This window comes from Osmia bicornis, chromosome 12, assembly GCF_907164935.1.
Source record: "Osmia bicornis bicornis chromosome 12, iOsmBic2.1, whole genome shotgun sequence".
Classification (NCBI taxonomy): domain Eukaryota; kingdom Metazoa; phylum Arthropoda; class Insecta; order Hymenoptera; family Megachilidae; genus Osmia; species Osmia bicornis.
This window is the reverse complement of record NC_060227.1, coordinates 4,814,823-4,828,532: the sequence shown is the minus strand read 5'-3', so window position 1 is coordinate 4,828,532 and position 13,710 is coordinate 4,814,823. Positions and strand designations below refer to the sequence as shown.

Sequence of the window (13,710 nt, the reverse complement as noted above, 5' to 3'; positions counted from 1 at the left end):
TGATACATAAGCCACTTATTTGCTAAATTGGTTAACTCTAAAAAATAAAAAGTAGAGACATTGATAAAATCAACTTTCGTTTGCCTCGGTGAGTTTTATCCGATTCTGATGAATCGTGTCGTAGCATCGTCGTTTGTCATGTTCATATTGATTGATTCTTCTGATGTTTATAAATCCGTGTCGTGGGTTGAGAGCTTGCAAAAATAATTTATAGAAAATTTATTGGACGTGGAATTCTGAACACTGCGGTTTTTATGCGTTTATGTCATTTTAAAAGGGATACATAATGTATAGAATTTGTGGTAGACGGAGTGGAAAATAATGGAATGTTCAAGGGATATTAAATATGGATAAATTTCGTTATAAATTTAATTTTATTCATTGCCATTCTCATTTAATAAATTGTCAACCTTTCCTTTAGCAAAATTTTAGTTAAAAATAGGATTACCTTCAATGTATTCAAGCAATCGATAAAGAAAGTATCGTATTGAATAATATTCTACGTTTATTTCGATTACGATAACATTATTGATATTTTAACAATGGTTTATCAATTCTTCAAGGTTTCAGCAATAGGTCAGAGACATAAAAGCTTCTCGCCCCAAGAAAAAAATCTATAGATATACTCGACGAAATTCTTCGTTTTATAAGTTGAATTTCCAGAATTCTGTGGAATGAAGATATACAAAAAAGTAATGGCATTATATTTGTTCAAAACTCTTTTCAATTTTTTTGTAGAAAAATTCATTTGCTTGTTTTTCTGTTTTGTCAAAAATAAAAAAATTTCCATATACACGCGCGGAAAGTTTCAATTTCCAGGGTCAATTAAAACGAACGATCTCTATTAATTGTAGCGAATGGTGACACGTGGGATACACTTTGTTGCATAACCAATTTCCCTGGGAAAATAGACGCGTCATAAAGAAGCCCAGTTTATTTTGATCGTAAAGCGTAACGTAGCAAATGAAACTCTCAATCTTTGAACTGCATCTACGTCTGCATCGTTTGCATTGCATTTCCATTTCCATTATTTTCTTTATTCATCGCGAAATTGTTATTTTTCAACGTATCATTCTTACATGACGCGATAAATATAGAAAAATCCTCGCTCGATGTCCATCTGTCTCAATAGCCACAATATTTATACCAGATTTATTTGTAATGATTTAGCACATTATAGCTAACAGTATTTCAAAAAATAATGAGAAAATGATTTCTCTAATTTCCAAAATCCTAGAACAATTCTAGCACCATAATTAAACTACGTAATATCTAAAGTTTCCCAGAAAATAATCAGAAAGGGAGCCAATCTCACTCCTCGCCAAAAGTAAGAGCTTCTTTCCCTCTAATAATTTGAAACTTTTCCACGGTGTCGTCCCCCGGGTGCAAAAGTCGATCAACGAGCAAAACGCGTTACCCTCGACGAAGCTAAATCGAATTCATCCGGCGACCCTGATCATAATCTGAAATCCTCTCGGTTCGTTTCGCGCATCGTCACCCCTTCCTCGCGGCACGAGGAAGAGCACGTCTCGTCACCGTCTCGCCTTCCTTTTTCCGTGGAATATCTCAAGGTCGAGCGGCAGGTCCCCTGGTCGAAGTCGAGGTGCGACCGGAGGGTGTACCCACGCGCCGATACAGGCAGGCAACGTGTCGACGAAGGCGGAGAGGAGGCCGAGAGTAATGATCGATACTGCTGATACACCGGATCCTGATCAGAGCTGGCAAAGACCCCTTCTCCTCTCTGGTAGCAGCGCGTGTCTCGACACGCAGAAGGGCGAATTTCGTGTCTCCTGTTCCTCGTTCCATCAGCGGTCACAGCCAGCCTCCACCCCTCGGCGTCGAGCAACCAACTGCGCCCCCTTGGAAAATGAAAAGGCCCCTCCACCACGCTCGAGTTTTCCAGTAACGATCGGTTCCCTTGCCCGGGGTACGAGTAGAGCGGATAACGCGTCACCCCTCTGTCCCTCCTAGCCACCCTTACCGCCCTCCCTTTTCGTCCTCAGGCTCGGAACGGCGCCGCGCGGCGCCCTTGCGCTTCGCCACGCGCCAAATCTTTCCCGCGCTGCCTCGAACGCACGGTGAAATGCATGGCGCTTCAGGAACGGGGTGGTTTATAAAGGCGGCAATTTTGAATCTGATAGTCGAGGGAAGTTGATTTGGTATATGTATACGAATAATAGTGAAAATATTTGTTTCTTTATTTATTGTGGGAATTGGTAGGCTGATTCTTCATTTTAACAAGATTTCTTTTATGGCTATTTCTTTTACCTGCATATTTCTCGAACCGAAGGTTGTTTGGAATTTTTATTAGACCCTCATGGTATATGTATGCCGAAATTGAGCTACTGTTTTGTTCAGGCCGTGCTACTGTTTTCCATACAAATAGGTTTCAAAGTACGCGAAACAAGAAACACAACTTACTTCATATCAAAACTTATGTAGATACGTTTAAATTTCAAACTGGAAGCCACACCGGTACTCCGTTTCCGTTCAAATCTAAATTTAAGATACTGCACGGAATTTCATTTCTCTACATTAAACAGTCCTCGGGGTGTGCCTGCTTTTAACACCGGAAAATTCCGATTTCTTGGCGCGTTTCGAACCATGAAATTATGTCCCTGATCTTGTACTACCAACCAACTTTAGAAATCTAAAGAATATCGATTTTCATGCAAGGATAATTGAAGTAAAAATACACGTGAATTTCTAAAAACGATTTATATTTATTGCGAAAAATTTATTGTGTTGCTCTTCTAGAAAAGCAATAAAGTCACTTCGAAACGTATACATTTCTCCATTCGTCGATCGTTTGCAGTGCTTTTCATGAATGTTTCAAGTTGTTCGAATTTCAATACACGGTCGTTGAAGTGCCCTTGATAGTATGACGAAAGATCCGCCCCTGCTTCAGCCCCCAACAAAACCGCCGGGTCCTCTTTGCAGCCTCCACAGGCAGCAAACCGGACGCCCACGCGTCTTCGAGGTACGATCGTATCCGCTACAACCCATCGTATTGCGCGCGCAACCCCACGGGGACAATCGGTCGGTTCCGTCACCCTTCGGTGAACGTTCGGCAGTCTTCGGCCGCGCTCGACCGGCCCGCGACAAAGGAAGACGGAGAACCGCCGGCCGCTCAGTACGGCAGACGCTCTTCTGCGGAGCGCACCACGAGTCGTGTGTAAGTGTATCACTTCCGTCGTACACGCGCGCAACTGGTGATCGATTCGTACTTCCGCCACCGGTCGGCCTTCTCTTCGAACTCTACGGCATCTGTCAAGGTCACTCGGTGACAGCGAAACATCGCACAGGTGCATGGTACCAGCAGCGATTGGGTGTCCGCGTGTTCCTTTTGCAGGAAAGAGGTTTCCTTTATTATTGATAATTCTTTATTTTATCGTGTTTTTAGGGTGGACATTTAAGAATTTTCGTAGATGAACGAATGAAATTTATGGACAAGGAATAGAGTGAAGAGATTGTTAGATTTTGTTTCTTTTTATTGTTCTGAGATTTATTTATAAGACAAATTCAGAATCTAATTATTAGTGATTATGACGTCTAATTTTTTTAATCGTGTTCTAGATTATATTTTTAGTCATGAGCTGTTATTATATTTTCTGTACATAGTTTGAATTTAACATCGATTTTATTCGAAGGTTTGCATCAAAATTGTTGTTAATCCGTTTTTCCTCGGAAATATCTGTTTTGTATAAACGTCACAGCGAAGTCGATTCGTTGAGTGGAAAAATATTGACATCCTTTGTTTGCTTTGTCTACAGTACATTTTTCCGCGAACACGTACAGTGACGCATCCTTAAAAGGAATCCGAATTTAATTTGCAACGCAGTTCGCTCATGTGAAAAAAATAGTACAAGAAGCATTAGTTGTTAAATTGATAAAAATTTTGCATTTTTCAAAATTTCGGAATACAATATTAAAAATTTCAAGCACGGGAAAGAATTTTCATTTCTTATCCAAACAAATTTCATCGAACCCGTCGCAAACTCTACGTTCATTCTCGATCAAGGTTCAAGGAAAATGACTTCGTAACTATAAACTATGCAGTTTAAATAAATTCACGGACATGCGATCATTGAACAAGCACTTTCTCAAAAGAGTGAAAAAGGATGATAAAATATCGTTCGCTGGGGAATTGTCAATTTTATTTGATCTCGATCGACGAATTGAAACAGTTATCGAGAATGCTTTTATCAGATGAAAACGATCCCTGGAGAATGTCGAGGCGACGGATTAGCAACAGCCAGTGCTAATTAAAAGTTGTCGTTGCCGTTCAATGAAACGCAACTGGTGTTTGAGATTATAAGCTTCAAATATCGGGTCAAAGGAAAGAATCTGAGAAAGGAAAATGTTAACACGAAAGACACCCAATCGTTGTGTACAATGTAATCATCAAAAAGTCTCATAATTTTCATTAAAAATTTCATTTAATCTTGACTGTCGATCATTAGTCTGTTCGCAAATCGTTTGGTGTATTAAAGAAACTTGAAGAAGGTAAAAGTGAACTGTTTCTTTATTTATTGAATATCACAGACTGTCTTTGAAACGTAGTTTCTGTGAATACTGTGTTCGACGATTGAAATTCAGTTCTTTAGTGTGTTCGATTTTAAATAATATGTTGTGCTCGGTATATATCAAGCTGTACGTGATTTCTGTGCTTTTCCAGTTCAATCTAATAAACAGTCGATGACGAGGGATTGTATATTAAAGTTCCGTGAAAATCAAATAATTGAATGAATCTTGAAGCGAACGTTTCATAAGCTAGACTTTGACGTTTCATTAATTAACCTATAATTGCTTTTACCGTTATGAAACGAGTTAAATTATTCCGAGATTTAAATGAGATTTTATGTTTACTTATCATTATAATTTTAATTAAAAATCGGGTATACATGGTGACTGGTAATCGTCGCGAAATCTGTTCGCTTTTACCTTCGATACATTTGCATAATGCGATTCATCACTTTCAACATTTACATTTTCAAACAATATTTTTGATGTTATTTTAAATTAAATGGAAAAGTTAACTAGTCCTGTACTTAACATGTTGAATGCCATGGAGGTTAAATGAAAAACTGCAATAGGAGGTTGAAAATCGAAAGCTCAGAATTTTTAATTTCAGAATTAATTGTTCCAATCTTGAATAATTACTGTTTTATTATGTTCCGTTACATACGTTCGTTTCCCCTAAGGCATTTAACCTGTTAATAAATCGTCGAATTCGTCATCTATTTATCATCAAGCACAAGTATCGTCTTGATGTATACGTATCATAACACTGTTCGTGATCGTTCCCAACAGTCGTGTCATTCACCATGAACCACATATGAGACATGATCGAACTCATCCGGCGTCGAATCAACAACACGAGCATCTTCAACGATATCGTTCAATTTTAAATTCATCGAGTCGACAGATTGATTCTGCACCAAAACAAAAACCAATCCTGATCGAGGGAAAACTTTTCACGAAGTATATTCCGGTGGTTCGCGAGCGATTTTCTCGGCGATCGGAGAAGCAATATTCGATCAGGCAAACACGAAATCGCAAAAGGAAGAGATGAGTGGCGTCGGTTTTCTGGCGGCCGTGAAAACATTCGCGCCGGGTGGCCGTCGACGTAGACGATGCGAAAAACAACAGAAAATCCTGGAGCTTCCTCCAGGATACGCCATGCAACCGGATGTCGTACCCTGCTGGGATTCGGCACCGCCAATCACGCCGCCTGCCGCGTTTCTTCCGCCTGGATATAAGAAAGGCTTTCCAGGTGAGCCAACACTTGTTTTCCAAAAATTGATCGAAAATTATTTTTAACGCAAACTTGTAAAATTGCCCTGTTTCTTAAAGCGATTCTCGAATTAGCGTTGTCGCGTTGAAATAAAATAAATCTTTCCAAAGGATTTACAACGACAAACGAACATTAACATTCAAGCACCGTCGCTCTAGAAATGTTTAATTTCTACGTCCTCCCCGCTGGTTTCCTTTGATTCGTTTCGCCAACTCTCGTGCAGTCGGGACGCCTTTCAATTTTCTTCAACAATACCCTGATCGTTTATCTCCATTAAAACACAACTGTGCTTTCGTTGCGCGTGCCAGCTGCACTTGCTTCGCGTATAGATCGCGTTAATAGTTCATTGTTTACCCTGTTCGCTGTTCTGCTCCAGTGGGCCCGTTATCCGCTATCATTCGAATGAAAAATACCAAAATGAAGAACCTTGTATTCGCTAGCTCCGGTTTAAACTATCGATTTATTTTAAAAAATGCCGTGGTACTATCTGCGTTTTTGATAAGTGTCAAAGAGAGACACCCTGTTTAACCCCTTCTCATCCATGGACGAGATATCTCGCCAACTGATTATTATCCCTTCGATTTTTTATACAAGATATTTCCCGATTCAGTGTCGTTTGTTTGACATTTTGGACAAGATATCTTGCGTAATTTTTTAATTTAAGAACGAGTCGTGAACTTTTCGTTCTATAAATTAGTTGGCTACAAATCAGTTGGCGAAATATCTCGTCTGTGGATGCGAAGGGGTTAATCAATATTTTTTGGACCATTTTTATATAGTGTTATACTAATTAATTAGTATTTGAAAATTAGAAATTCTACTACATTCGTGATCAAATCAGGTTTCCTTCGGAAAAATGATGATGGAAAAGACATAAAACCAATCCTTTTACCTGCACGTATCTCTAATCTAAATATTGAAATTTCTCGAAAGATGATATTCGTTATTTATCGAGCGGCCAAGTTTATTTATTGAGCTTCGTGCGGTTAATCGTGAGACAGGTTGTTTTTCCTCTGTTTGTCATCGAAAAATCGAGGGACGAGCTTTCCCCGTGTTTTTCGGCGACGTATGCCGAGCTTGCGTGTCCTGAATTCGCTGGAAGCGAAAATAACCGATGAAAAATGTCGATCTACACCGCATGGATATCAATGAACCGAAAAGCACATTTTACCATCGCTCTGAAACATTCCTTCTCGTCGTGTAAATGAATAGCACAGAAAAAGCCAGTCGATAATTGCAGTTTAAGCGTTGTTAAAATCGACTTGGTTTCTCGCGAGATTGCGAATTAATCATTTCACCAGACGGTATGACCGGGTCGAAATTGCTCGTGTGTCGTTTATATCGTTACTGGTTAATTATACGAGTTATTAAATATTTCTGCGCCAAGAATATGTCTCTCGTGTAATATTTAACGTTATTGGAATTTCATTACCGTCGTTTAATTTGATGCAATCATTATCGAGGTGCATTGATTAAAGGTACAACATTTTATATGGCTTTCTGATTTAGATTATGAAAGGGAGTTTTAATTATTTATTTCTAAAAGGGATGATTGAAGTTTAATTTTATCTTGACCTCTTAAAAGCCTTGGTGGGTCAAGTTACCAGTGTTTCCGTCGCTGTTTCATAGAAATATTTTTAAATAATCCAGCCTGGAAAATCTCCAATGTAATTACGTTGTATAAAGAGAAAACGCAGATGGAAACTGGACCGCGAACTTCCGCCTCTGCTAAAACTAAACTTTTCGACGGTTTCACCTTTGACCCGTGAATCGCACAGTTGTTATTTAAAAAGCCAGTTTGCTTTTGTCGATGGCGATAGAACTCGAGTGTTCCTCGCTTTTATGGCTCTCTGGCAAAAGATCAACGGGGTTCAGTGAATTCGAACTGACTTAGAAATTCAATTCACTAGTACTGCATATTTATTAGAAGTTCTATAAAATTTCAATTCGTATGCACGATCTAGAAATCGCAGTATATTAATTAATAACCTATTATACGAACACATTTTGTTATAACTGCAACTATTTATACGTTAGTGATACTTTTTTAATTAATGATGAAAGGATAAAAGATGAAATAGTACACTTTTAGGTGGTTGAATGGTAGGAAATGTTTAATGGAAGCGTATATTTGCCAGCTCGTTTTAATCTGAAGGCACGATTTAAGGAACGACGAGTTACCAAAGTGTGCGTTAAAGGGAAAAAGGTGGTTGTAGAACTTGGAAGGACGGTCTGGTCTTTTTGTCGAAGTTGAATTAATTCGATCTCGGAAAGATTATGCAGTTCCGTCACGGCGACGAACAAAAACTTCCCCAGGATTAACAAAGATCCGCTCGTTCCCTTGGAAACTTCCGTAGAGAGAGTTACCTCTGAACGCGTATAAATTGTCAATTATTAAAGTCGTGTCACTGGTAAATAAGATGATCTACCGTCCCCATGAATTTCCTTTAAAAATATTCTTTCTAAATGGAATAGTTAAATGCGGGGAATTAGAGGCGGGAGGGCCATAAATTTCATCAATTTTTTAATAAAATAGCTGAAAGATTTCTTGAAGAATTTTCTCCAAATACGAAATTTTATATGAAATGTTCAAAATTTTATACATTTGGCACGTAAGTCTCAATGTTCAACGTTTTATTACTTGGAAGTTTCGATGTATTTTCTTGCTTTAAAGACATAAAAATTCCTGGATGATCTAAAGTCATAATGGAAGTTCTTTGTTCGTTCGAAAAATCGGCGGGAACGGAGTGAAAATCTTTGTTGGCAGCGACGACTCGACGATCGGGTCGAGGTCGTGTTGTTAAAGCTGCTCGTCGGATTTGCAGAGCTTATTAATGCCAGCCGCGGTGTGACAAGTGGGTCGAATTTTTCATTGATGAATCACCAGGCGCCGACTACGAATTTCGGGGCTCCTGCGTCCCAATTCTCTCTCTTTTAATACCCTTGGTCGTTGCCAACTTCATTGCTCGTGATAAACCTAATTGTAATGTTTATCTTCAGTCGTATCTCGCCCTTTCGTCTCAAACACCTTATTATTTTCTCAATTTTTATGATAATTCTTATCTTTCTCCTATTATCATGATAAGAAGAATATCATGCTCGAAAATTTACATTAAAGACCAGCCAACGTACAAAATTGCCCCATTTTCCTTGCATTATGTGAGCGATAGTTAACTAAAAGTAGTTTGTAATTTGAATTTAGTTTAAAGAGTTTGTTGTTGGGTACCTGCTGAAAAGTACGAAATTTGAATTCATATCTATATCAACAATGAATATTAAAAGACATGATTCATATGTAACGTAAAAAAAAGGAGAATTTCGAGTGAATGCAGACAAATGTTAGGGAAAATAATTCCTAGAATTTTTTGAGCGATCCATGTGTATTTTCAAGATAAACTATCTCCTAGTTTCTCGTTCCGTTTCACTCTTTTTTTGCTCCAGTAATTTACCTGTTTCGCCTCGCCTCGCTTCGGTTTCATTTCGCTAATAGGTTCGTCCCGTTTGATCGTCGATTTCGACGGTTCTCTATTTACTAGCCGTCGATTCGTTCGATCGATAACTTTCGATTCGATCCTATTTGCCAGCGAAGCTTACGATGAAATGATATTTAAACGTGCCAATAGAAAAGCTCGATTCCAAAGTAATTACTTCTATGACTGACATTGTTCCTCTCTCCAGGAAAGGATTGAGTGAGATTGGGACTCTCCCCGTGGTCCGAGGGTTAATTATACACTGTGTTTTGAAATATTTAATACGATATGAAATTTCATCTGGAAGAAGCTGTTTATACGATGACGTCTCGACACGTTCGAGGAACGAATTTTTCACGATTTTTACCGAGCAAGCAACTGTTCGATCAAAACGCGTGTTGAAATGGTGGCTAAAAATAAAATTCTTCTGAAACTAAAGTGATTTTCGCTGCGATCAACTTGGTGGATGAATTTTCGACTATTGTGCATATACAGCACTGAAATACTAAGATAAACGGAATGAAAGATAGAAAAAAAAGAGATACAAAAGAGGTACAAAAGGCACAGGAAAATGCTAGGATGCAGCTTTGTGTATTAGTAGGTTAAAAGTGCATCGTTTTGATGAAATTTTTATTACCAAAATGAAGTCGCTCGCTCTGTATATTTCCTGAAATAATTCAAAATAATATTTTTCATCGTTTCTGTTTCGAATATTTCATTCGACCATACATCCGAGAAAGATGATAAATTCTATTCTTCGCAAACGTGGACAAGCGAGTTGCATAAAGTGCAATTAGCGAGTCATTCATAAAATCGAGTTAAGAGGCGAGGAGCGTTCTCGAGGCAGAAAATCGATAGACCGTGGTCGCATAACGAAACGACATCTCTCATTTTTTTTCCCCTTTTATTTTCCCGGGAATTCACGAAGCGTGGAATATAATTGTTTTCAGCGCTCGTCGTTCTCGCTGTTTAATAAGAATTTTAATCGAGGGACCGTGGTATTTATCGTTGCGATCGGTGATTAGTTCGCCGTGGAATAATCTCGATCGTGAGCGGAAACGAGCGTTTCAAACGGGGGATCTAGGATCGCGAAGCGAACCACTTCCTCTGCAAATGGAGGAAAATTGTTCCTCCAGTCTTTTTGTCGCGCTGCTGTTCCGTTGCACGGCAGAACGATGATTAAACGGAAGAACTCATCCTTTTTTTCCTTTTCCGAGTGCCGCGTTCCTGTGCATCAGCTGCAAAAAGGACTCATTAATATCTGCTGATGTCGGATATTTTCCTTGTATCTAAGGGAAAATCTTCAGTCTTAAAATTTAGTCGAAAAAATGTTGCGACCTTCGTAGAAATCATTGAATTTCGTCAAAGATTCTACCGCCTATAGAATGTCTGACCACACACGGTCTATTCTACTGTAACAGATATCCTCGTAATCGACCGGGCAAGAGAAATAAAAAAAGATTCTTCACGGATGCTGTTCGTATCATGGATCCAATTGATTAATGCCTAAATCCGGTAGATTTTCCAGTACGGTTTATCGCTCGAAAAAAATGCTTCTCGCTGCGTTGCTGCTTTATGACGCACGTTAATGAAGCCCGAGGGAGAGCGGAAAGCGAGCGGAATGACGCCAGTCGTTACCGCGTGGGCGTTCTTTTGCTTTATAATAATCCTGACCGTGATCATTTGCCATTTTGCGATATTCTTTCAGCGCCTTTAATAATCGTTCGTCTATCCAGCGAATAAACATTGCTCCCCTAGTTGTAAATAGACAATATCCATTCGGGGAGAATAATTTATTGTACGCTAAAAATGAGGTGTGAAAGATTTTCAAACAAAGGGTTGATGTTAAATATTATCCTATTTCTTTTTTCTTTTTGTATATTCCTTTTAGCTCGGTTAACATTTTTTTATTACACGTGGTGTTTAAAAAGTAAATTTATTTCAGTATTCTTTCCGCAGAATTTTTAGTAGAACTTGTAATTTTAGTCGTGAAAAGTTATTTTTATATAAAACTCAGAGGATCAACGAAAGGATTAATAGAGATATTATGTAGACATTTTTATACTTGATATCTTAATGCTTTGTTCGCTCGGAATAAGAAGCTGGCAGAAGGTTAATGTTTCAGTCGTTTCATTAAAAAGCAAGGGAGTTCAGGAAAGAATATCCAAGCATTTCTGTGTTCAACGTGAAAAATCACCGTACGTGGGATACGTTTTCATTAAATTTTGAAGAATTTCCTCGCGTCGTGTTCAGATTTGAATAAAAATGAGCTAGGAATATATAGCCTCGTTTCTGCCCGCCATGGCGGCCGCAAAAACGTCAAATGAGCCGCGATAAAGGAAAATATGAACGGTGGGGTAAAAATGGTTACTTCGTGAATTACTTTACGTCTGTGCGGTTACAAAATAAACCTGAAATAGGAGATTCAAATCTTACTATTATAGTTTTTATTTTAACCCGTTTCACCGCGTGTCTGATCTTTCATTGACTTTACTACTTAATACCACTATCGAATCAATTAAATTAATTTTTCTGATCTTCAAGTGTACAAAGAGTTATCTTGAGATGCCGGTATGAAAATATTGATCTTGTTACGCAATAAGGGCGCATTCCACCCGTCTCAAGAGCCGCACATTGCAGTTATAAAAAATGCATCTGCTTATTCATACCTGAGATGCCTGCACATGCCCATAAATTTTCATTCAGACTCGTAAATTGTGGTTCGCCGAGTTATTCTTGCGCATATCTGAAAATGCAACAGGATATTCTTCGCGTGGCAAGAGAAGGCACATTTGTCAACCGGAGACTCTGTTATTTCAAGATATCGTGGTTGGTTCAATATTTACTGAAAAGCAAGGCGAGTTTGCAATTTCCTTCTCGCTGGTGATTGTGTTCAGTGGTTAGAAGCAAACGGTCTGGTTGTAACTCGAACCCCACCACGACGGAAGGGAAGGGGTTGGATGTGTAGAGGGTTGCTTTCAACCGACACCGGTAAATAGTGCAGCGAGTCGGTGTCGTTGCACCGACGTTGCATTATGCAAGGAACACGTCGGAAAGAAAACGCGTTCGTCGCACAGAGAACATCGAGACACAAACGAAGTTGTGCAACGTTTAATGCTGGTATCCTTTGTTTTGTAACGTCACCCTTTTATGGCTAACGACTAAACGACGAACTCTGTGGCGGCTTTGATACTGCGAGATGTTTGTACGAGAAACAAACAGAAAGGGATGATTCATTTTATTTTATTTCCTTTCTCCTGACACATTGTTGTTTCGTTGTAACGAACATTACAACGTTGAGGCTCGTTTTTTTATTTTATTACTAAAATAAATAAAATTATTCGTGAGACATTTGGACGGGGATTCGTTAAACGAAACTGAAACTGTGAATAATTATCGGTCAGCGAGGAACAGCCCACTGGGGAGATGATTCGCGTCGACATCGATGGTTAATTAGTGTCGCGTTTTCGTGGGATCGGTCGACGCTGATTATCCTGATAAAACCCCTGGTGTCCCGATGAGCACGGTAATTCGTTTAAAATCCGAGCTGAAACGGCAACTCGGTACTTTCATTGCTTAATTGCATTCTCGACAAAAATAATTAGCTTTGCTCCGGCTACGGCTAATTTCGTCGTAGATTTCAATCTCTTTTATCAAATCACGCATAAATATCTGATTATTAAATAACAGTATAATTTCAAAGATTAAAATCATCAAAATAAAGGATGCGTGGATTGATAAAAATGTTAGTTGCTTTTTTCGAGTGGAGTCGTCTCCGCAAAAATCGTACGAAACGTTTTGCTGGTCGCAGCTGCAGCTGCAACGCAGCTCGCTTTTCGCAGCTGTTTCCAACGAGACGATAAAAAAGATCGTCGTTCGCTACGTTAACCCATGCCTCGAATATTGCTCTCGTTGCTGGATTTCATTGTGTTCGAGTATCTCGAACTAGAAATTTCGATACATACGGTCGTTCGATTTGCAGTTGAAGATCAATTTTTCCCTTTTTTTTGTGAAATTAGAGCGCACTGAGAATGAATATAACAAAAATGATCATTGATATCGAGATTCATTTTGTTAGAGTAGCTGAGATGGGTTTTAAATATTTTGAACATGGTATAGATACAAATTTTATTTATCCGTAAATTTCTCTTATTAAACTTGCATTATGTCTCTCTATTAATCTGGATAATAGAAATTGTATAGCGAAACGAATAGAACACAAACAACAAGCATATAATGATTATTAATTAATTGTTAGATAGCTGGGGGTGAAACACGCGATCGTTCGATATCCCACGATCATCTCGATTATTAGTCACATTATTATTAGTTTCGCGTCGTGTTTCAATTATTTCTAAATAAGGAATAAATTTATCTCGCGGAAACTCTTGGAAAATTATCCACAATAATAATTATAGGCGGTAATTCGATTATTGAATAATG

General features: G+C 38.6%; 2 protein-coding genes across 13 annotated transcripts in view; both read left to right on the top strand.

Moving 5' to 3' along the window:
- Positions 1-13,710, top strand: part of LOC114873977 (phosphatase and actin regulator 1) — a 172,620-nt gene that overhangs the window by 131,340 nt on the left and 27,570 nt on the right. The window lies entirely within an intron of this gene.
- Positions 2,875-5,562, top strand: LOC123988384. 3 transcript variants are annotated; one of them, XM_046288268.1, is made up of 2 exons: positions 2,875-3,175; positions 5,314-5,562. In XM_046288268.1, exons 1-2 carry the CDS (start codon positions 2,882-2,884, stop codon positions 5,329-5,331), a joined length of 312 nt encoding a protein of 103 aa, XP_046144224.1. In that variant the 5' UTR covers positions 2,875-2,881; the 3' UTR covers positions 5,332-5,562. The 3 variants fall into 3 exon arrangements, with proteins under 3 accessions (XP_046144224.1, XP_046144223.1, XP_046144222.1); XM_046288267.1 differs by having other exon boundaries at positions 2,875-3,305; XM_046288266.1 differs by having other exon boundaries at positions 2,875-3,359; positions 5,429-5,562.

Bases quoted from the DNA above. Each gene is read 5' to 3' on its own strand.
- LOC123988384 (XM_046288266.1), top strand. From the start codon at position 2,882: ATGACGAAAGATCCGCCCCTGCTTCAGCCCCCAACAAAACCGCCGGGT.